Source organism: Amblyomma maculatum, chromosome 1, assembly GCF_055883805.1.
Source record: "Amblyomma maculatum isolate TAMU_Amacu chromosome 1, ASM5588380v1, whole genome shotgun sequence".
Classification (NCBI taxonomy): Eukaryota; Metazoa; Arthropoda; class Arachnida; order Ixodida; family Ixodidae; genus Amblyomma; species Amblyomma maculatum.
In genome coordinates, this window is record NC_139344.1 from 153,331,310 (window position 1) to 153,356,096 (window position 24,787).

The window sequence follows — 24,787 nt, forward strand, 5'->3', positions numbered from 1 at the left end:
CAACGAGTTGGATTGAAGCCCGCTGCCCAGGCCTGGAGTACGGGCCTCAGGAAGCCAGGTGTGCCCGTGGCGGAAACGCCTGCTGCAATGTGCATCCAGCACGGGGCCACGTCGAAGGGGGTCAACGATGTAGAGCAGCAGCTCAGGGCCGCTGCCAGTCGTATCCGTGGCCGAGCCCAGCTGCGCGGTGACCCCGTGGATGTGGCCGCTGCCGGAGAGGGACCAGCCGGAACAGTCCCGCCATGCCTGCTGCCTCTCCCGTCCCACGGACCAGCTGAGATGGCATCTAGCCAGAGCCAGGCGACAAGCCTTCATATTTTACGCCGACCCGGGCTCGAACATGGACATGGACCGGCTGTTGGCGGAGCCCGGGTCGGACGCTGAGGGGAGGGAAGATGTAGGGCTCGTGGCGCGCCGCGCATTCAAAGGCCGCGCCACTATCCCAATGCCCCCTGCGCGGTGCCTGTTTCCCTCTCCCCGCTCGTTCGGGGATAACCGGTCCCGCGCGAGGGGGCTATGAAGGAAGCCTCGCGCCGCCGTCGCTCTCTCTTGGTCTCTGGCTCCTTGGTCCCTGGCTCTTCGTTCCGGCGCTCTCAACGACCCGCAGCCACCCGGACGACGACACCGACTTCGACGATCCCCGATTCCTGTGAGATTAAAGATGTTTATCATACGGCCCACTGTGTGTTTGTCGTGCGCATCCCTCGGGCAGAGGAATCGCCCACAACCTTAGGGACAATGATCTTTGCAAACACTGTGGGGCGAGAGGGACCCTCGACCACATAATTTAGGAGTGCCCACAATCTCCAGGGAGGACCCTGCGATCCAGCACGGCACCGTCCATCTGGCGGAAGAGGCCGCAACAAGCCAAGGGCTACCTGCCAGCCTCTAATCCGCAGGGCGCACGACTCCCCATTTCCGATGGAATTAAAAGTTGTACAACCAACCAACCGTGTTTACAAACAAAGGAGGCGCTCGCGGCGCGGCAGCCACTGGGGGTGAAAAGTAGGGTTAGCGCCCATAGGAATTCATGGAACCGGAAGATTTCAAAGCAGTTTTCTCTTTTCACGGGGCATCTATGATGTCGTTATTCGATACAGAGCAACCATGAACACCCTAGAACAGATAGCGAAAATATAACATCTCATTACCGAGGCGAAGTATTTTTAAAATACCGCGAAACATGGGGGGGGGGGTGCTATTTGAGAGGAGGACCCGTAAAAATACATGTAAACACAACTTACCGGAACATTTGTCTCATTTCGCAGAGCATCAGAAGTGGTGGCCGGTCGTTAAACTTTGACCAGTGCTTTGAAGAAGTGTGTGATAAAGTATGGTGCGCCATTACGGAGGCAGTCTACTTTTAAAACTCCCCGAATAACCTGTGTTATGAATCCAGACACCGCCAAAAGACAAGCTGGGTGTAGCGAATCGCGCAGTTTTGCTTACAGTCTGATATGCTGCCGCATAGGGCAAATAAGCTTGATAATACTGTCGCTCCAGTGATACGTCCTAGACAGAATTACATTTAAAAAGCAGTTGCCAAACGGCATACAGACACAAGGAGATTCGCGCATTGCAGCAGACGACAGCGCAGCTGGCGATACCCACCGCGGCCGCCTCCAGCTCCGGAGTGTCTGCTAGCGACAGCGCCGGTGGTGCATGGTCGTCTGCAACTGTGCGCGGTCAGTTTATCGTGTTGTGAACGGTCCCGCAAGTCGTCAGACTTGCATTGCTTGCAAGAGAATGTAGTGTGTCATGCAACATGACGTCGGGGCATCGTACAAGACGTTCACCAAAAAATGAGAAGGGTTCAACGCTGCTGAACCGAGCAAAATGTTGCGGTAAGTTGTGTTTACATGTTTTTCTAGGGGTCGCCCTCTCAACTCGCACCCATATACGTTTCGCGGTGTTTTAAAAATCGTTCGCCCCGCTAATGAAATTTCACACTATGATGTTTTTTTTTTTCGTCCTCATCATCATCTCAAGGTGCGTACATAGACCGCAAAAGCCATAGTAGCGAAGGCGCAAAAGCAGACGTCGTCAATACAAGGTTTCTGTTTCCCGAAATGCCACTAAAAACTTCCTTTATAAGTAACTGCGCAATTATAGATATTTCCAAAACATTTTGTTCTCTTAAAATGTGCCTATTAAGTGCGAAATATTGGTATTTGTGCTGCTCAAAACTAAGCCAATAGGAGAAAGAGCCATCGCTTATATTGGATAAATCTTACACTGACATGCTGTTTCTCTCCATTTTTGGAATTTATAGTCCCAATATTGAATGATAGGACATTAGTTACGGTAGAACAACGTTTATCTTTGCATTAGTTTTGGCCAAAAGTTGTAGTTCTGCACTCGGTAGCTCTCCGGCCCATGATGCTTTTAGCGCCCATGGGGGCTGAACTGGTCGTCTGGAAACTCCATGTAAACTCTAAGAGAGCAGAGCTTTCCCTTTAGGTAAGAGTAAGAAACTTTTTTTTAGATGTGCATTAAGAAGAAAAAAATATTCTAAAAGTTGATTTTGTGCATTGAGTTCAAATAAAAACGAACATAAACTATCTTTTGTCAACGTAAATGAAAATTATAACAGCGTATTAAGTTTATTTCAAAAACATTTCAAGTCAACACCAGTCCAACATGGTGACGTTCGACAATGCAGAGTTAGCAGAGTCTGATGCTACTAGAACAGAATTTCAACGATTTCTATGCAGTTATCTGTGCGCAAGAGCCTGACGCCAACGTCAAGAGCAACAACTCGACGATGAGCTTGAAGACGCCGAGTCAACTTTCAGATACTTGGAGCATCAAATCATGGCAAACAACTTCATCATCGCGATGATCCTGGCAGAACAATAGGCCCCGCTCCATGGGGCGCCCGGGCTGGCCCGAGCGGCGCGTCTACGCGCACGAATGTACGCTGGAGTTTATCTGCGCATGCGTGACGTGCCAGGCGCGAGCTGAGGCGCGCGCTGAGCAAATATCTGTCCATGTCATACATTTCCGCGGCGTTCGCTGTTGTGTCTGTGGGAAGAAGGAAAAGAAAATGCTGCTACTGGCTTTTTAGCTGAGCCCCCTCAGCTGCCTCGCGCGGACAGAAGAGAAAATAGAGAAGAGAAGCGCGGCGTTCACTGCGAGCTGGCGCGAGGAGACTCGCCGGTTTTTGGCTGCCATGCACCAATCAGAGGATGCCTTTCGCGCTGTCTCCGCGATCTCTCTCTGTTTGCTTTTTTTTTTTGCATCGATGCTGTGGCGGCTGCGGTACGTAGACATGTGCTCATACTTAACCAGCCAAAAGACGAGACACAGCAAAGAGGAGGACAGGACAAGGCTGTCTTTGCTGTGTCTCGTCTTTTGGCTGGTTAAGTATGAACCCATACCAACGTGCCCAGTCGTCAACCTTGTAGACATGTGCGTTGAGTTTGTTGATCGACAAGGAAAGGTTCATCGCCGTAGTGTAGCTGTGCCACTCGCTTTGGCTCGCCAGCCACAAACCGCATAAAATAATTAAGTTATTAAAGAAGCTATGTGGGGAGAAGTGGCGTCGGAGGTGCTACCGGGAGCACCGCGCGCAGGTAATTAGCGCATTGTTTACGGCAAGCATTGGATAAGTGAAATGTGCTTAAAAATCATCGTGCAGTAATCACGCAGACAGCATCCCACTGAGCACAGAATATCTTGTAGCTGTCTTGATATGTCTATATTGGTCACATATATATTGAGCTACCAAAGACATCCACAAGACGTCGTTTAGTGCTAGTCTAGAAGACATCATCGGCAAGATGTCTGCAATCTGCCTTGTGAAGAATTTTTATGGCTTCAGCTACGCAAGACAGTTAATAGCCAGCTTACGCAAGCTGTCTTTTAATAGAGTTCTGCTTCAGAAGTCTACCATACTTCCTCACAAGACGTTTCAGGGTCACATATGCGTCTATAGTGCAATATGTACACAATTTACCTGGACGACACTGTTCTGCATACTCTAAGTATAAATTATCCAAGATTTGTTCTGGCAATATTTCAGCTTGCAAAATGCTGTATCCAAAGTACCTGCGCTTTTGAATTAAACATGCAGTCCAATCAGTCCAATCTCTGAGTTTTCACTATGGCAGAGTAAGCTAGCGATGTATATGCGTGGGATAAAAGCCAGTAGTTCGCACAGACGAACGATTTACTGCGCCGATGTTAATACGGAACGCCAGCTATGCACGATCCGCCATTCCCAAACTCCGCGCGCCGTGGCCCTTTTGCACCCTTTCTCTTTACAGCGAGATAGAAAATAGTGCGCCAAAATAATTATGCAAGACGCAAGTTGTATTTACCGTTTTGAAACAAATACGTCAGAAGTAAGAGTTAAATTTTACTTGCATAGCTTGTTTTATGAATTATATTTCAGATTTCTATTGTTTTTAAAATTATTGTATCAATGCGCTGCGCGGCCGCCGGCGATTTCGTCGTGTCTAGTCGTGTCTGCGCGTTGGAACGTTGGTTTGTGACTGTTGAAAATGTATCCCGCACAACGGCTGCTACTTCTGGCTGCAAAGCAAGCTTCGCTGGGTGAGTAAGATATTGGTTCTTCTAAATGAGTCACTTAATGGAGCACAAAAGTGACTGAGTGTTTTCTTTTTCCGACAAAAATGCTGCAAGGATCGCTGTATGCTTCCGCGGGCGCAGGCAAGATTGCGCGCACGGACCGTTTAGTCGGTACGAAAGCGGTGTTTTATGGCGCATCTATAGTTTTGTGCATGCAGGAAGGTTTTGAGCTTGTAATTCGACTCGCCGCGTTTCGTGAGCTGCTATTGGCGGCGGAACCTCGCGATCTCGGCAATCCGCCGTCTTTCGTTGATTGCCGCTGGTTCTAACACTTTCCCAAGAAACACAACTGCATGGCCACGAAAGTCTGCATGCGTAGTGTGGCCTTCACTCTGCAGCAAGATACAGAAAATACGCACCGTCGAGGGGCAGCCGTGCATTGGTTATGGCAGCCTGTAGAGCGCTACGCGCTAAGTTATGCCGCGGTTGCGAAAAAGAAAAAGAACGATCTCAATAAGCCGCCTTAGAGTCGAGGGTAAGGTGCATTCTGGCACAGCGACTCTCCCAACTGCTAGCAAAATACTCTCGGCCGGTTCACAGGCACAAGTTGAAACACATGGCGAGATAGGAACGGCGTACAAACATTCTGCAGTGATTTAATTTTAATAGTTCGTAAAATGTTTACAGTCAGGCATTACATTGTCACAATACCTAGTCCGTAGATATGCAGTGATTAAGTGATTTTACATTTTCATATAGTCAGAAAGCACAATTTAGTTCTTTAAGTTCCTGAACTGCATGCTGTGTGGTGTGCTGGTGCTCTATTTGCTTTGGTCCTCAGTTTTTTTTTTTATTGGAAAAATGTTTTTTTAAGAAATTAAGCTTCAGTTCAATTGGTATAGAAGGAGGTCGAAAGCAAATCTTTTGGAGGGACCTCGTATAATGAAAAGCCTAGTATATATACACAAAAAACATCAATTTCATTTGCTTTCTTGCTTCAGGGCCAATAGACTCTTCCTGTCCAGAACTGGGAAAAGAAAAGAGAGTACTGAATCTTAACTGACTTTTAAGGCGTATAGAATGTAGCCATGTTATAATATGGGTTCAGTGTATGCCTTCTGGCCGTCCTCAACAACAAAGCTCTGACTCCACGCAAACCTTTTGATAGCATATGGACTCCTCCCGAAGGGAAGGTGTTTGGCAGCAAAGGTTAAATGCCTTCATTTAATTTAATGCCCTTTTTCACATTGCGCTGTTGTGTCTGTGTCTGGTGCTCTTGTTTTTTTTTGTGTCTGTGCGAGTTTTCATGTAAAAAAAACACTGACCCAACAGCTCAGGCAAGTGAGCTATGCATTCCTTTTTTTTTGTGCTCTCTGGGTGCATGCTCACTGTTTAAAATATTACTTTCATTTGTTCTAGGAAAAACTGGTGATGCATACATACATGGGTACCTACATATATAGATACATGCATAGATACATACATAGGTGATGCATCCATACATAGATAAATGATACATAGATTTATTTCCTCTCTACATATGTCGAATGAAACCCTTGGCAAACTCAGGCAGAAACCTTACCCAGCATAGAATGTGACTCTCAATAAAAAAAAAAAGGAATGTATAAATCAGGAAAATGGTGGTTCTCTTCAGGTGTGTCTGTTGGTGAAGACAAGGAAATGTTTTAGCCTTCGAGGTCATCAAGGAGTTCTTAATATACATATATTATACTCAGCACTATTGTGTGCTGCTAGTGCATGTCTTGGTTAAACATATTTCTATTGTGTACTTAGTAGCTCTCAACCTTATGTGCTGTATTTTGAGGTTAAATTCTTATCCCATAGTGGAATCTGCGCCAGTGTTTTGTAGTCAGTGGTTTGCTTTATTAAACTTCAAAAGAAATCATTAAAGCATTGGAACACCTTTACAGGTTGCCACCACCTCCACGGCTGCCCAGCAACTATCTTTTTCCTGTCTGTGCTGCAAACACAACTTAGCGATGAGGGCCACGGGACTGACATCTCACTGGGCAGTCATGGGCTACTGACTGAATACACAGGTATGGTTTGACAGTGCCAAAAACTTAGAGTTACCAACAGTGGGACCTTTTCCTTCTGTTTAGGAGCTCATATATCTAAATCGTGCTTTTGATTTTAATCCTTTCAGGTGTGACATGTAAAGCCTTCAACACCAATGAAACTTAGTTTTGCCGACGTCACAAAAGAGTGGTTGGTGTTTGCCTTGTGACCAAGACCATGTCCGCATCTAAAGGCGCTGCGCAGCCACTATGAACAGAGCCACAATGGCAAGCATCTGGGATCAAGGCACCTTCTGTGCTCAGTTACAACTCAAGATTGCAGCTTTGTAATTTCTTAAAGGTAGGCCTCCCACCATTGAGAGAGGAGCCTCCCAATCAAGTGAGCCACAAAGGAATTCTCCCTTTCATGGCAGTAGGTGACAAAAAAGAGGCAGTGCAGCTGGTGTTCAGTACCGTCAAAGAAAAAGCTGCCCAGCCTAGTTAGCTATGGACAAGGGCTGAAGTGGTACCAGTGTTGAGAATGATCTGATTGGCAGAAAAGCCTCCTTTGAGGAATATTCGCCCCTTCATTCTTAATTTGTAACTGACTGTAGTGGATGTGATAGCCCCGGCAGTTCTTTTTTTTTTCAATTTTCTTTGCCCTCTAGGGGTTGTACAGAATAACAGATGCACAACCCGTGCCAGCTTCATTTTACAATGCTTTCATGCCAGAATGTTGGCAGTGGTATTCAGATCTTGTTTGGTTTTTTTTTTTCAATGCCGTTTGTCCATGCATAATAACAGGCTATTTAGCATAACACAGTCGCACATAAGACAGAGGACTCCACCAGCACTTACAACTGTTCAGTGGAAAGCAGCCAATATACATAGCCTTCTCAGGCGATGCGCACGGGTACAAGGCAACATGGAAACAGCACCAATTTTGTCAAACTATGCGTGAGAGAAATTTTTGGTCAGTCTCATAAGAAAATCTAATTTGCTGCTGACACAGCTGAAACCTGCTTTTTTATATGAAGGTCTTCTAGTGTTTCATGAGCCGTTACCCACAGTTTTCACAATTGGTGCAAACCCTAAAGTGCAAGACAAGTCGCCCACCTTCATTGTTAATGTCTTTTGCATGTTCCTTAAGTTGGCCATTCACACAGAGTCCTTCCTGCCTGTCCAAAATAAGATTTTTCTACATGACAGTAGAATTTCATAGACGGTGGTGCACTTTACGAAATGCTGGCCATGTCTCTTCTGACAGCCGACCTGTTTGCTTTCGTAGCTGATGGCTTAGCTGAGCAAGCTTTCAGGGAGCGAAGGATACCACCTATATATTAAACAGTTTCGAGCTGTGTCAGCGACATTTCAGTTTTTCTTTGAGGCTGAACAGATATTTCTCTCATACCTGCTTTGATAAGATTGGTGCTGTTTTCCTGTTGCCTTGTACATGTGCACATCAGCAGTGAAAGCTATGTGTTGACTGCTTGGCCCTGAATAAACAGTTGTAGTAATCTGCCTTTTGCGCGAGTTTTCTGCGCATGCGCGAAGTCGTAGCGGCGACTGATGGGAACACATTGGACGGCGTCGACGGCGTTTCTCGGCGCTGCCAGTGCACGGGGGCTGGCAGCGCCGGGCGGCACGGTGACCGTCACAGGCTTGCAAAGCGATGCCAACCACACCTGCCGCGTACGGTTGCCACTCTCTAAGCGTGCCGAGATGCAAGACGCGGTTTTTCAGGTTTCTTCCGGCGAGCCGCAACCAACAACGACGTGAAGCTTGAATTAGGGCCACCAAGCGTCAAGATGTGAATGGCCGACCTTAGCAACTGACTGCGTACGCTCGACTGTGCGAATAACACTTCGTTACAGGTATGTATGCATCCGAAGGAAATATGCATGATGAAAAGTATCTACCGGAGTTTGCACCAAGCCTGTAACCCACCAGTGATAGCCGCAATGAGCATTTGTTCGGCACGTCTGATGGCGATGTATTTTGTCGTTTGTTTTCTTTATGTGCGAAGGGGCCGGGTAGCGCAGATATCACAGGTAGGCTGTGTGCGCCACACCGTAATATTTAGCATGTTTTATCACGACTGCCGCCTGATTAAAAAGAGAAAAAAATATTGGACGTTTGTTGTGATGCACCATTGTTCGCGAGCCGATTGGTTGAGCTGGTCATGAGGCTCGCGAACGGAGTGCATTAAAATGGCGTATTTGTTTTTCTTGTTAGTCAGGTGGCAGTCACGATAAAACATGCTAAATATTACGGGCTAGCGTACACAGCCGCCTGTGATATCTAAGCTACCTAGCCCTTTCGCACATAAAGAAAAAAAAACGACAAAATACATCACCTTCAGGCCCCGGCGCAACTAAAGCAATCACGCACCGAAGAAATCCTCATTGCAGCTATCACTGGTGCGTTACAGCTTGACTGGGTGCAAACTCCAGTAGGTAGTTTCACGGCCGCTCGATGGAAGCACACTAGGTGCGGCCTGCTACATCGCCCGAAACCGGCGGGAGGTGCCTACTTCCAGTCGCCACCGCCGTGGCGCCACCGTTCGGGGACAGCCGCGCGCGGAGAGCTGCGCCTGGCTGCGCTTTGAGGGAGGCGTCGGCGTAGTAGAAGCGCTTTATTTTGAGGATATAAAAGCTCCGCTTCACACAATTTGGCAGCAAGAATTAGTATATACTGTCATGTCTAGTGTGACCATGTCAGCACTTAGCGCTTGCTCGGCAAGGATGTACACTGGAGTGTACCCCGAAAAACTTATAGTCACGGTGGTTCAAGGCCACTCGAATGGAGAGCTCGCATTACCGTGATGTTGCATCGGATCCAGTTGTTCGTCACATTAAAATGTCACCCGGCTGTGAACAATTCGAAGCTGTTCAGCTGCCATGGTAGCCTAATGCATAACCACTTAACTGTGTCGCGAATTCCGTGTGTCATTTTCATACCATTTACTCATTCCTGCATATAGCTTTTATACACAAATTGATGTCAACCTGTTCTAAGCTGCCAGCGCTATCCACTACAAAAATGTCCTACTATGAGCAACCTCTGTGAAAACGCGGCATGTAACCAACCTTTCTATCTCATTGTGACAAATTTTACGGTGGAAATATGAAGATGTTTATTAGGTTAAATCTAGATGATAACCTGGGATCTTCGACTCAGTTGGAGACCTTAAACTTTGTATGCCAGAACGTTATCCGTCATGGCTTCCCGCAGTTTGCATGACCGGACAAAGTAAGCGTGCTTGATAGAGCCGGTCTGCCTCAAGGTGCTACGTATATGCGTCAAAAGGTTTTAATAATATTTTTATTGGTTGCTCGCAAACGCATACAATTTTGCTGGTTCGTAATTTTCGATAGAACGCGCATCGAGTGTTGCTGTTGTGAAACTATTAGCTGTGATCACAAGAATGTTCACGCATCAGAGCGCAACTGCAGCCGAGATTCAGCGAGCAGCCAAGTACGCTTATTTAATGGCCACACAAAAAAAGGAAGAAAATTACCAATCGCAGACGGAAAACCTTTCTTCAGAGAGGTTTATGCCATAGCCATACACATCGCTCCACTGCTGAGTTGATTTTTCCAGCCCAGCTCGCTATCAGTGGGGGCAGCAACTTAGATATCTTGCATTCGCGCCTTAGCATGGGCACGATCATTGTTTTTTATAGATTAGCTGCAGGTACTGTGCACAGTGAGAAAACAATGATGAAACCAAAAGTTTACACAGCTTGCTACTTCACCGGACCTCTTCAGACTTCATCATCCTGGTAATGAAGGTGCTCGTAAGCTGACAAAGCTTGATTACTTCCTTTGCGGGGTATATCAAGCCTCCATTGTCCTTGGTTTTCATTAACCTGTAACTGGTCCAATTGACTATATTTCCTGCAACAGGCTCTTGCTCGACTGACATGTCGCCTCAAAACCATTACCAAATATCGCATAAATTAAGCAACAACCTGGTAGGGATAAACAAAACTTGGGGTTCTTAAGTCTCCTTGAGGAGCCTTGTTAGAGTGCCCGCACTTTTCTACCTGCTTATTCACCGTATCCCGTAATTGCTGCATCTGTCTCATATCATTAGAATGCAGCCTTAAGCCACTGCATTATATGAAATAGCACCGTACACATAGCTATACTATAAAGCCCCTCTTTACCACAGCTGTACGAACGTGCCCTATAGGAGTATAGTGTGCCTGACTTGGGATCTAAGGGTCCCGCTTTCAGTAATTCCCATTTCACCCTTAAATTTTATTGACTCTCTGGTTTGGCAGCTCCTGCCACATTGAACATGTCATGTGTTCTCATTGCGCCAAAGGTGTCTGGCCATATCACCAACTAAAGTGCCTCTTACCAGAGAGCTTTTTTTCCGACTGTCCGCCGACAGAGCGGGCGCCGGATTTTATGTGGAACGCGGCTTTTCATTTATCGCATAGGCTCAAACAGTCTCAACAGTATAAACAAATGTTGTATGCGCAGGCTCCTTTACTTGCAAGGCCACTCAGACTAGCGCGGCAAAATATAGAACAAATTGCATGCTTATATATAAAAAAAAACCTTCGTAGCTTTTTCTGATATGTCCTTGCAACATAATCTGCGAGAAAAGCTTCTGGTGCTACCTCATCGTGTTCATCTGCTTCACAACACATAGTTAAAAATCCTAGTTCACTGGCCAGCTCCCTGGTAACTAAATAGGTTAAACAACATGACGGGAACACAGGAAAAGAGGATGACACAACTAGCGCGGTTATGCCGTCTTCTCGTGTGTTCCTGTCGCATTGTTTGCACGGTTAACCTATAATTAATCACCAACAAGTCCAATCTGCTGTCCCTTGTAGCAAATTCAATGGCAGCTGATAGGGCAATATGCTTCAGCATCTGGACTTTTTAACCGCAGCGCCGCTTTCATTTCAGAGGAAGCGAGTGCATTTCCACTCCTCGCTGCTGTCTTTGCCTGAAGCGAGCTCAGCAGATAAAATTAGAGGGTCTCTTAAGCGCAAGCCCAGTAAACCACAAACATCCCTTGGACATCTAAAAAATGTAGAGCACTAGATCTTTGACAGGTCTAGTGGATATCCAGATTTGTCCACCCGACATACTAACATGCAGTGGACCATCGGAAGCTCATCCGGAACTGTAATCTGGTATGTACCGTGAACTTTCCTCATGGACATTTGAGACATGTTATAGACATTCAGTTTAAGGCAAAAGACGCTAGAGCTGACCTTTCTGTAGCTGTTATTGTGACCAAAGACCTGTATTTTTGACACTAGAGGCCATATATCTGCAGGCAATAATGACTACTCACATTGAGACGCATGGTTTCTGCTACGCGCGTTTTCATCTTGGCCGGAAGGTCGATCTTGCTTCGAAGCGACACACAAACCAGGGATATCCCAACATGCCTGCTTTTTGGCTACACATAATTAGCCAACGGGGATATTTTATAAATGAACCTAAGTTAGAATACGAGCTTAGTTGCCTTTAAATTTTGAATCTGATCGTGCCGACTTAACAAATGTCACTTTGCAAGCAGATGTATGTAGGAGGGCAGTTTAACAGCTGCAGCAAAATTGGTGACTATCTAATCATGCATTGGAACATTGCTTAAAATGGCATCCAGCAGCAAAATCAAGTCGATAAGGTTGGGTAGAACTGTTTATTGAAACTTTGCAACAAAACAAGCTAAAAATCAAACTAATATATATACATATTTGGAAAGTATTTCTGAAATTGACTTTGACAACGTGGACCTTTAAAACAAATGGCTACGAAAATAATGAAATAAACATGTCTTAGAGAGATGACTAAAAGAGTGACCAGATAAACACATCAAGGAAAAGGTGTAACGTTACACAAAACGGTCTGCACCTGAAGACAAAACTAAAGCCGTGAGAACGAAATATGAAAAAACTAAAAAAACAACATACAATAAAAGGCAAAAATACATCCAAGGAAATGAGCTGCTATCAAAAATGGCCTGCACCTGTAAGACAAAACTAAAGCCCACAAAAAAAAAAATTGAAAACAAAAATAAAACAAAATAAACAAGAAAAAAATGACATCCAAGAAAAAAGCTGTTACAAAAAATAGTCTGCACCTTTAAAATGAAATTAAAGTTCTAAGAACAAAATTTGAAACATTAAAAGAACTCAAATAAAATATCAAAAAAGGCAAAAAAGTGACATTCCAAAGAAAGAGCTGCTACATAACATAGGCTGCACCTGTAAGACAAAACTAACTAAAAGCCTGAGTAAAAAAGTGAAAAAAAAACATTAAACGAGGCAAAAAAATGACATCCAAGGAAAAAAGCTGTTACAAAAATAGTCTGTACCTCTAAACCAATACTAAAGCCCTAAGAACAAAATTTAAAACATTAAAAGAACTCCAATAAGATATAAAGAAAGGCAAAAAAAGACATCCAAGGAAAAGAGCTGTTACACAAAATGGTCTACACCTTAAAACAAATTGAAGGTCCGAGTAAAAAATTTGAAAACATAACTCATATATTAAAGGCAAAATAAAATACCCTGCAGTCCTTAAGATTCCACAAGAGATCAGACAAAAATAAAGACACCATTTTCACGCTGAAATAAATATTAAATCATAGTTCTGAAGTATGTGCTTTTTTCATATACAATAAAAGAAAATGAAAACATGAAATTAAAATGCAACGAAAGCGTCCCAGCATTGCTGAAGCCAATTTCAGACACCTAGAACATACATATGGAAAGTCTCTCTCTCAGGTGTCCAGAGTGCTTATGATGTGAGCTCATACACGACATGCTTGCACGCACAGTGGCCTGGGCTGAAGAACTCTCACTTGGGGCCAACTGGTTGGGTGCTGGCCTGCGCCTGAAGAACTCTCGCTTGGGACCAACTTGTTGGGTGCCGGTGTGAGCAAGCTAAATAAACAAAATTCATTTTAGTATTTTAATTGTGGGTCCAAGCAAGCTAATTGAGTGCTTTTTTTGTGGGTGCAATAAAAGCTTACAGGGCTACCTTTAGGCTTCTTTCAGTGTTTTAAGGCTATTGAAGGATCACACTCAACTACTAGGTTGTTTTCATTGTGTCCTCTCAGTATAACCAAATTTTTAATATAATAAACTTGCAACTTTAAGTAGGTTGTCATGTGAGTACTTCAGCACTCATAAAGACAAGCAAGAAGTGCAAAAAATGCTCACATTTCAAGATAGAACATAAAATTAAGGAAGATGATTTGGTTTGTGGGTGTATAACGTCCCAAAGCGACTCAAGATATGATATGCCATAGTGGAAGGCTCCAGAGCAATTTTCACCACCTGGGGTTCCTTAACATGCAATGACATCGCACAGCACACAGGCGCTGTGCTTTTCGCCTCCATCGAAAAGCAACTGCTGAGGTCAGGATTCAATCCCGCATCCTTGGGCACAGTAGACGAGCGCCGCAACCACTGCACCACCCCGGCGGGCTTGCATCCTGTATGTTAGTGCAGTGCAACGGTGGCACTTTTTCCCTTGTCTGTTAATTTGTACAGGTCCAATCCCTTTGAAGGTAGAGTTTAAACCATAGGAATCTATTTTGTAGCTCATTTTAAAACAGCACACAGCTAAGTTCCAAGTATTTATGCGCACATAAGGAACTGATGAATACCCAAAAGCTCGCTGAACCCACCTTTCCCAAGCTGTCCCTGTGCCTTGCAGGAGCGTGGCACAACCAGTCCTTGATGGCAGTTTCTGCCGTGAAGTCGGTGCAGTTAAACACTGCTTAACAGCATCTGAAAAAAAAAGAGAAAATGTGCCTACGGTTTTGTCTTTTTCAGCAAAATATTAAAGTTAGCAAAGCGTGGAAGCTGGCACTAATTCCAACATAGGTTTCCATGTTACAAGTGGTCACCCATCAAAGAACATGCGTCATTTTCTTGTGAGTTACCATCTTCTAGCAGACCTTTATAGTGGTCATGCAGGCTTAGTACCAAGACATATTGAGCTTATGTTGTGGCCTGTGCAAGCAGCCTATGACCTACACGTTTCACAGTGGAATTCGCATTTTTGGTGAACGCTAGTTACAGCTAACAAACGGCTTATTACAAAATGGCTCTCTTTAAAATATTAACCAGGTATGCATCGTCATATCAAGATGCCTCATTTGCTTTAAGACTCTTTCATTTGTGCAGCAACTAAGAATGAAATACAAGTAATATCAGCATGTTCTTAAATATTTTTGCAAGGTATGCTGGCCTAATTTCTCAGAGTTGAAAAAGAAAGTAATGCAACAAACAGGTATGTAAAGAGGAAAATGTTCATTCTGTTCATGTCATGTTCCACTAATTTCTTTTTTCAAGAAATAATGGCCTGGGGTTTAATCATGGGGAGAGCACCAGTTACCCGTCATTCATCTCATTTGCCACATTAAGAAAAAAACAGCAGTAAATGGTCAGCTTTGAACTCGCAGATTAAATGTTTCTTTGAAGTCTGCCACAAAAGGCTTTCTTTTAAATAAAAGAATTGTTTCTGCCACCGTGCTGAATATAGGGGTCATTTGAAATGAGAGCATGGCACTACATTGTTAGGGACAGCTCTACAGTAAGCAGACAAGCAGAAATCATGCAACACACACAGGAAACAAAAACGAGGACAAATGTGTAAATTATGATTACCAGCAGATTAATGAGCTCTAAACTTTCCAGCTGCAATTGAGTTTGGTTTATGGAGTTTAACTTCCCAATTACAGTTAGGCTATTGTAAGAGGGGTTCCAGAATGTAGGACTCCAGAAATTTCAAAAACCTAGAGTTCTTCCACATGCACTGACATTGCACAGTCAACAGGTGCCTTGCTATTCACCTGTACTGAAAAGCAGATGTAGTGGCAGGGATAAAACCCATGTCCTTTGGACCAGCAGCCGAGTGCCTTAACTACAGCGCTACCACAGCCGGGTGCAAAAATTCTGTTTCATCTTGGTCATTAAAAAATTCTCACACAACCTTCATAATCTATGATACGCAGCAGCCTTGTTAGCATTTGTTATAGCTTCGATTATGGTATGCAAAAAACAAAAAGACATTGCATAAACTAAATTCTCATTGTAACTGGGAGACAGGCTATTTTATCAATAAGTTTGCACCAACATGCCTAAGTTGTATCACAAGATCTCTGGCAGTAACAGTAAATGAAACCATGTGTGTACAAACACCTCTTCCAAAGATGCCAAACGTCGCAATAGCTAAAAATACATTACCAGATCATGAAAATGTGCAAGGGCACCCTAGTTTGCAATCCTATTATTCAAAAAGAAAATGCACACATCTTAGCCCATAGCAACATTGCACAGGCTCACATAGTCGGCCAAATGCATAGACCTCGCATGTTTACAAACAAAGCGATCGAGGTGGCACTTCAGTGTAAATCCCACGGTAGGCAAAAAGCACGGGAGCGGCAGTGTGGCCAAGCTTGTCAAGAGCATGTTTATTGTTATTGTAATGTACAGGAGTCTTTTTGGCAGAGGTAACCATGCATGTGCTCAGGGGGTTTACATGAACACGAAAAAAGTGAGCCAGGTCCCCTTTTAGAGAGAAAGGACAAAACGTAGAGAAAGAGCAAAACACCAAACACTTGTCTCCCATTCAAATTCAAAACTTGCTCTTTCTTTTGAATAATCGACTTGACAAGCATTCTGTGGAGTTTGTGTACACAAGGCGTGAGCATAAGCAGTGAAGACAAAAGCAATACATGGAAAAACTCCTCATACACTGCATGCAGCGTCCGATCCTGGGTACTGTATTGTACAGACAGAGTGGTTCAAGGCGCACAAGCGAAGCGCTGCTGCCCGGCAGGAGAAATGAGCAACGTTGTTAACTTTTGGTGTTTTTGCCGAGCAAATTAACCGCAGAACACATCGAGAACTGCAAAGCTTCAGATGCTTACAGCTACTTTCAGTCGAGTAAGTAGACGGTGATTGTTCTCGCTTGTAAACAGCGTGCGCAAACCAGTTACAAAGTTATCCGCTGGAAACCACTCTCTGATTATTCTTCACAGTGAGCGGTAAATGAGCATCGTTGGTAAGCACGCAGCCCCTCGCTAGCGTCGAGTGGCTTTTAGGTAAGCATAGCAAACAGTAGCAATGGCACTGTTGGCTTAACGTTTGCTTTTGCATCATGGGTATTCTGGCTTTTAGTTGTGTTACAATTACAAGCTGCAGCAGTTGCAGTGGTTCCGTACTTAGGGCGACCTAGTTCATTCCCGGCCACCGGCTACGAGTCCATATGTCGATTGGCGGTGCTGAACCCCATGACTCACATTCAAAATTAGCTGCTGTGAATGCAACCCGCTGTTTACGGTTACCTTCGTTGGCAAGAAACCTATGCAAGCTTACTAAACTTCCCTTTCTGTATCTTGCGGCGCATGTCATGGCGAGGTAACTAGTCGGCATGGTGCTGTTGTTTTTTTTTTTCGGCAGCAGCGAACCAGCAAGCCGCCCTGCAATCACAGTAGGCAAAAGCAACTGAAATGTTTTGCCAACCACACGAAAGTTACTGACGATAACAGTGCCACCACATCTTCATGACAAATCCGAAGTGAAGGAGATCTATAAAATTTTTGTTTGACATTGAGATTCTTGGCTTGACTTACCAACAATGCACTTGGACACAGTGAGGCAGCTGAAGGGCTGCTTTCCCTTCTTTCCATGCCAAGAAAATAATGCCGCTAGCTTGTCAGTCATAATGGTCCGCAAGATTCTCCTCGTGCATGATTCCGCATTTATTCCTCCTATGCTGGAGAACTGGTGAACCTATGAAGTTTGAATAAAAAATGTTTTGAACAAAAAAAGCAATTTTGTTAGGAGCAAAAGTGCACTCAACATAAAAAAACCAAGAACACCTTAATATTTGGATAAAAATCAGTTGGAACATTACCTGGAAAAAAGTACACAGCAGTAGATAGCCTCAACATGAATTACTAGTTAATGCATGCTGAAAACATTGTCATTCATAGTTAAGGACAAGAAATTTTGCGCAAAAAAATTCATTCATCAAGGCCGGGTTTTGTCCAGTGCCCTTGGGATTGGCAGCTAAGCATCATAACTACAGCACCACAGCAGTTGAGAATTTTAGCAACAAGATCAGGACTTCCGGTACTGTACCACTGGCAGATACAATTCACAAAAAAGAAACATTACAATATATATATATATATATATATATATATATATGTATATATCTACCTTTAAGGCAAACGAGGCTGTACATCCGCCCTAAACTTAGTAAAATGCTATGAAGCATATCATGTTCAACAAGAATTAAAACTGAAAATGAAAACACAGTTATGATACAAGAAAGACAAAGTAAAGTATCGGTACCTTACCAGAAACTGTGGCCAAGCCAAACTGGTCAATGGCTTTGAAAAGAGGTAATGCATATAAGAAACAATTCACAACAGGCTCTTTGGAGGCCTGGTACAAAAATTTGAAAGCTATATAAGCTTAAGTGTTTGTGTGAATCTTTTATAAACATAACTGCACGTGGCAGAGCAATGATACATCACTACAAAAAAAAATAAAGGCCAACTTACAAGGGCTTCTCTACTGGCTTCCGTTAGGCTGCCGTCAAAGCACTGCAGGTCATTTAAATCATCAAACTGCTCAGAGTCAACATTTTCATAGGTTCCAGTGTTGTTCTGCTTGCTGACTCTACAGGCTAATGCAGTTAATATTTCCCCCTGCTGCTGTTGTATGATCCTCAGTACGCTTAGACGTGTAAGCACTTCTCGCTGAAATTCTGTAAAACAAAAAGGGCTTTTTACTGAAATGCAACTATGAGCCAGATAAAGACTTCTGCTAAACTAAGCAGAACTAAAAGTCTCGGCTTAAATGAAACTAGTATGCACGAACTGAGAGACATTAGCCCTTTAACCAGATTGTAAAAATAAAAATGCTGTCAGTCCAATTAGATGGTCTCTTCTTGTAGCCTGCAAATCTTAGCACAAGGAAGCAAAAATAGGCAAAGTGAAAGAAATGAACACACAAAATTTGGATACTAAACAAATATGTTTGGTTTATGGCATGTGGCCCTCTAAAGCAAACCTGGAAGTAAGGGATATGCCATAGTAGAGGGTTCAAGGTAATTTTGACTACTGGGATTGTGAAAAATATATGGAACAAAGGCTGACATCAAAGTACACGGGCACCTTGCACTTCATATCCACTGAAACATAACTGCTGTAGATGAGGTAAAAGCAGAGAACCATGATGCGGTAGTTCAGTATAATAATCAGCTACACCAAGACGGCTACCAAAAAAGAAAGAAGTCACATTAAGAAAAATTTGTACCTAGGCCTAAATAAAGCTCCATATTATATTCAATCTCCTTCCTCCCTTTACAAAAAAAAAAAAGGAAACAGGAAAAGCTAGCAACTTGGTAATAGAAAGTAAGAAATGTCATAGAAGATAGACATAGTGTTGATAGGCAACGCCCTGTCTTTCATATCAGCGAGTGACTTTATCATGCTGCTTGGCATTTTGAGGGCAAACATAACACATTTCAGGTTCCCACCAATGCTTTAAACTTTTCCCAAGGCTGCTACATGCAACATATGAAAAACATACACTGCAATTACTGAGCACTTCATAATTTTTGTGGCAGAAGCAATTCTTATACATTTTGGTATGCACTAGAAAACATGACATATACATAATGGATGCTGGATATTTTAGGAACACTTCCAAAGGCTACTACTTTCTTCAGAAAGCCTCTCTCTGCGTCAGCTCTGCTGCTTGGCTGTTGGAGTAGGCCTGCCTGGTGCTTCGTGATTGGTGTTCACGCTACCTGTGTTACACATACAAAATGTGCCACCAACATAAGTTAACGTTGCAAACCATAGACACTGTTTCTTCATGCTGCTACAGCAACTCTGGACAAAAAGCTCCATTGCACAATGTGCTTTTGTGCAAACAAGACTGTGTCAAAAACTATTTCTCCAAGTATTTCCCCCCAAGTAAAGTGCATAAAATTGTGCAAGAGCTTGCTCAGTGCATAAAGTATCTTCCTGCTCGATACAGGGTCCTGAATTTGAATTAATTTTGTAGCAGCCATATTTCGATAATTGCAAAATTTCCACACAGATTTCAAACTACTAAAAGCGTATACCATCTCATATCAGCAGTCCTACTAATAAGAAAAGAAGCATCGAATACTATCGATATGTTGCCCAGAAGACATTTTTAAGAGACATGGCGTAGCTTCATCTAAAACTGATTGTAATAGTCCATTATTAGGCAAACTATTATAGGTCGTGTAACGTAAGTACTGTAACAAGTTTGCTCTATATTATAGTGCATGGAGTGCCTTTTCTTGTTTTGGATTAAAATTCTACACTTCTGCATGCATTACCAATATAAAATTCAAAACTTTGCAATAGGCTTCCTGAACTGAGCCACCACCGCTACCTACATGACGTAATGTCCGATAATTTCAGGCTGTAGTAGCATCCATTACTCTTTAACAGGAAATAAGTGGTACCGTTTTTATTTTCTGTTTCTTATTCTAAAAGCATTTGCTTCATTTTTTTGGACGTTCTAAATAAAAGCTCAACAGCTCTAGAAAAACATTTGATTTTCTGCGCCACAGACAAATAAGGTGCTAGTGTAGTCATATAATCTAAAGAATATCAAAATATAATTACCACAACTGGAGTTGTGCGTTGTTATGTTGCATTCTTCATCTAGAAAAGAAAGCAGTGACATAAGTGATAAGCATCGCTAATAAGTAATTTATATCCGATGTAACATTGCCACTGAGTATTACCTTCTTCTGAAAGGTTCATGGCTGCAGCTAAAACATGAAAAAGAAAACATTCATCAGTCACCTGGCTTTTTCATCCAGGAAGCAGCTTACATTGACTTGCTAAGTTCCAGGGAAACTTTGAGGTGGTAGTGGTGGTTGAGAAAAGCTCCCGCCATCAGTTGTAATAAAAAGTTATAAGGACTGCAGCTCTTTGATCAAAAGTACTTGCATTTACTTGATGTCCCAGGAAAGCTTGGTGGCGGTGTTGGTGGCTGAGAGATGTCAGCATATCGAACTGGAATTCTCCGCTTCCTTCTCTCATCATTAGATTCCAGGTCAGATGTGTATTCCACTAAACTGAGCTTTCTCCGACCGTCTTCATATTTGTCTGTAAGCAAAATACAGAAAGGGGTACTACTGGTTTGGCAAATTGTCTGTTGGTATCTAGAGACTGGATTTCTTGGTTTGTATTTTTCGAAGATTTGATGTCATTAAGTGTTTATGTACTCATTTTCAGTCTTTTTTCCTTCGGGAAATATTTGATGTGCATGGATTGGCTTTTTTTTCTGTAAGTAACATGGTATTGCTGTCAAAATGTGAGTTGATATATCTCCACTGATGGGACCCACACACAAATTCATGGTAGTTAGAACGTGCTACCTTTTAGTAACCACTATGAACAGTTGTGAGAGCCATTGGACTGAATGGAGAAACATGCATAACAGTACAGGTCTCTAGCAGGTGACATTGTAGAGCACTGAGTTAATAAACAATGTTTGGTTACAAGTTCGAGCCTCCAAGCATGCAAAGGTGTTTAAGGGAGGAAAGTGATGCCTCAAGATTTATAGCCTTGCACTTTATCAAACAGTATGCAGTCTCACTTGCTGCTTCCATAAATTATTCCTATCCTTTGACATATTGCAAACTATTGCTTGATAGCCAGTTAGCTTCTGTGTACACATGAATACTAACCTTTTTATTGCAATTACAAAAGAATTTAAATCAAGCATAATTTAATGCTTTTTAAATTTAAACTAAGGAACCCAACCCTCATCTTGTAGTGCTTGAGATATTATAAAGAGGTCTTACCGTATGTCCCCTTTACTGCAATCCGGAATGTCTCCCAGTCTGAGCCTGGTGCCTGCGCCTTCTTTATAAGTGCCACTTTGTTCCCCGGGCCGGGTGGCCAAAAGCACCTCCTGCCTACGACCCATGTTTCTGGGACAAGCTCAATGGTTTCTTCGTCAACAAATTCAACGATGCAGTACCTCATCTGAAATATGACTTCATGTGGTCATCTGATGTGCACAAAAATACAACCAGAAGGACCAAAGGCTGAACAGAATGTCACACATTACAAAAAGTAGATGGACATGGCCTTCAACACCACAGCATAAATAGTGGGAAGCGAAAATTCTGCTGCAATGCACCAAACATGCGAGCTGGCCGAAGCACATAGGAATGTAATTGCACAGTCGAGTAAAATATAAACAATTAAAATATTATGTGATCACTAAGGTGAAGTTTACAACAGCTGCTATGTTCTATGCTCTGTAGCCTGTGAAATAGCTAGCTTTGTCATAAGAAAAAAAAATTTAAGCAGCATGCAACTGGAAAGAGAATAGCGATGGAAAAAGTATTTAAGCAGCATGTAAAAGTGGCAAAACAACAAATTTATCCTTGTATGTCAGCCTGACAAGTTTCTGGGCATTATCAACAGGCCAGCACTTTGTAGCAGACAGTTTGCTGACAACAGAAATTCCAAGTTTAGTTGACTCAAGTGGATACTGATATAATGGCTCAATGCAACAAAATTTCTTTCCAATTATACATGGCTTTCCATCCAGCTTGCTGTGAGCAAAGTTCTCAATATGAATAATGTCATCTTTGATTTTACAACAGCTGTCAACTGGACATAAGCTTAGAGTGAATGACTCAAACTTGACACTGGTGTACATGGGGAACTGGCACTGAGGGGGAAGGTCTCCCCGATCATGACCTCCCAAAAGAACAAACTCATCTTTCTTTCTGCCCTGAACTGATGATGATCTCACAAGTGCATTTCTTTCCTCCAGCCTGTTGTAGAGCTGGCTAAGCGTACAGCCAGGCTTGCGCAGAAGCTTTTTGATAAACTGAAGGTTGTTCTCAAACGGAAAGGCAGAAAATGAATCTAGAGTGCCATGTAGACGAGCATCTGCTGCAATGTGCAACAAGCAATGAATGTTATATGACACCTCTTCGGCACCATACAGCTTTGCAAATCCCTCTACAAAATGCCTGAGAAGGCTGTCAGCATAGTCCGTAAAGTCACGGAAAAGAGAGTGTGTGCTTAGAATGGTGGTAGCCACATGCAATGTCAAGAAATTTGAAAAAGCAGGTGTGGACAGCACTTCCTTAAGAATTACTGGTCCAGTGTAATGAAGCAACATCCTAAATTCTGTGGCTTTCCAGCGATCTTTTTCATCTAGTGTTTTTGGCTTTCTGACAAACTTTAGGAACACATTTTTCTAATGCTGCACTCTTTGCCGCCAGGTCTTTGCGGTCTGTGGGACCGAATCGAACAGGTAATGGCCCTGAAAACCACAGGTTAACTAGTTTCCTCATTGCACCAAGGTACACCAAGTGCATCAGGTCCGGCACCATGTTAATGCAATCAACTGGAAGCTCAGTCAAGATTGATGTACCTAGATGGTGTTCTGCATCAGCTTGACTGCGGAAAGAATCATCTGTCCTAAGTGCTGCAGGTTCAGTGGGGTAAAACACTTTTCCACCTAAGTCACCCTCAACGATTCAGTTTGGACAACCAGAGTAGCCACTGTGTCCCTTAGTTTTGAAGATGAATGCGTGTGCTGGAGCATCACAGATGAAATGTTTGATTTCAACTCCAACTCTCTGGCTGCAGACAGTAATCCCTCTCTCAATCAATGTTCCCAACTCGCAGCAAAAGGGGACAGGAACAAATTAGCATCATTTGGTTTTGAGCCACCAGCGTATGCACCAACTACAAATGGACCAAGCTTGTCACAGTTACTGAAATGCACTAAGCATTGGATTGGCCATAGCTGCTGTCGCGAACTTTTTGACAGGGGCAAGCCATCAATAGTAAATGATAGGCTGGCTACTTCATGCAAGTGTGGAGCACTGAGAAGCACATCCATCAATCCTCTCTCTAGGCCAAAGTGACAGTAATGTCCAGGGGGCACCTCTTTAACATTAGCTACATGCTGAGTCCTCGGTGTCTTAAGTAGCGTGCGAGCATCCTTCAGTAGGTCTGAAAAGCAACCGTGCATTTTTAACAAAGCCAGAAGTGAGTTCAAAGATTGATGCGATATGTTTTCCTCCACCGCCCACCTTGCTAAACCTGCCAAAAGGCCAGAGCCACTGTTGATGCATTCTACAATTCGCTCACAAAGTTTCCCGGCCGCTCTACTCAACCCGCTGGACATCAATCCGCCGTTGTTTTCACTAGCAAGTAACTCAGGTCCAGATATGTTGCTGTCACTACTGGAACTGTCATCGCTCTCGTATGACACTCCTGAAATCTGAAGTCCGACAGACTGAGAGGAAAATACACCGCTACCACAGTTCGTGACGCTCAAGCTTTCACCAGAAGTACCTGCTTCAGATGAGTAGACAGTTTCACTGGAAACACCTAATGCGACATTTGACTAGGAGAAACTTCCGCCGCAACTTCCACAGAGTCTTGTTCAATTGGGTTAGTTGATCCCGAAAGTGAACATACATTTTTTGAGTGAGCTAAAACTTCAAAACACGCGTTTACTTCCATCCGAACCCTTTTCCGAACATTCGGCTTGCATTTCGGCATGGCGGGAAAAAGAAATGAAAACAACGACAAACGAACTATACCTGTATACAAAAAAGAAATGGTTCTACTACTCCGAAGTCACATCTACAAAGACAGTATGCTCAATGTATATATATTTACTGGCAGGCGAATGACATTCGACCACTAGTGAAAAACGCGATGAGCGCTGGAACCAGAACGACTGCACTTAGCCACCATAACTGCAACAGCGCACGCACCAACCATGCGAATCCGCCAATTGACATGCAAAATGGCACTCCAATGCAGATTCTCAGAAAATACGTACTCTCCTTTGAGTGCAAAAAGTCGTTGGATCTTGCAGGAATGGACGAAGCCATGCCAGAGGCCAGAACAGAGGGCAAGGCACGCGAAATAGAAGCGTTTGCGGGTAGATCGGCTGGAAACGCTGATTGGTGGACACGCAGCGGCCTGGCGTGACGTTTTCGCGTCACGCTCGATGCTTAACCGGATGTGACGTCAATGAAAACTGGGTTTGCTTGTTTTTTTCGTCCCTAACCCATCTAGGGAATCCCTAGGTACCGTCCGCTCCGGCGGCGCGCGCGATATGCCGGCATTCGGTTCGTGGTTCTCGCTGCGGCGCGTATTCGGCTCGTGGGTCTCGTTGCGGCGCGTAATTC

The 24,787-nt window shown here is 43.5% G+C and overlaps 1 protein-coding gene and 1 long non-coding RNA gene across 2 annotated transcripts; one reads left to right on the top strand and one right to left on the bottom strand.

Annotated features, from left to right (window-relative positions):
• The first annotated feature begins 4,455 nt into the window (after positions 1–4,455).
• On the top strand, positions 4,456–8,586 carry LOC146204643 (uncharacterized). Its single transcript, XR_014703978.1, has 3 exons — positions 4,456–4,557; positions 6,465–6,593; positions 6,701–8,586. It is a non-coding gene; the product is annotated as an uncharacterized LOC146204643 (long non-coding RNA).
• Positions 8,587–11,821: 3,235 nt separating this feature from the next.
• Positions 11,822–24,530, bottom strand: LOC146204644 (uncharacterized). Its single transcript, XM_084589342.1, has 8 exons — positions 24,436–24,530; positions 21,413–21,596; positions 20,345–20,711; positions 20,223–20,261; positions 18,114–18,319; positions 17,175–17,334; positions 14,220–14,322; positions 11,822–13,470 (listed from the first exon to the last, which is right to left on the bottom strand). The coding sequence occupies exons 3-8, from the start codon at positions 20,361–20,363 to the stop codon at positions 13,338–13,340; spliced, it is 660 nt and encodes a 219-aa protein (XP_084445468.1). The 5' UTR covers positions 20,364–20,711; positions 21,413–21,596; positions 24,436–24,530; the 3' UTR covers positions 11,822–13,337.
• Positions 24,531–24,787: the final 257 nt, after the last annotated feature.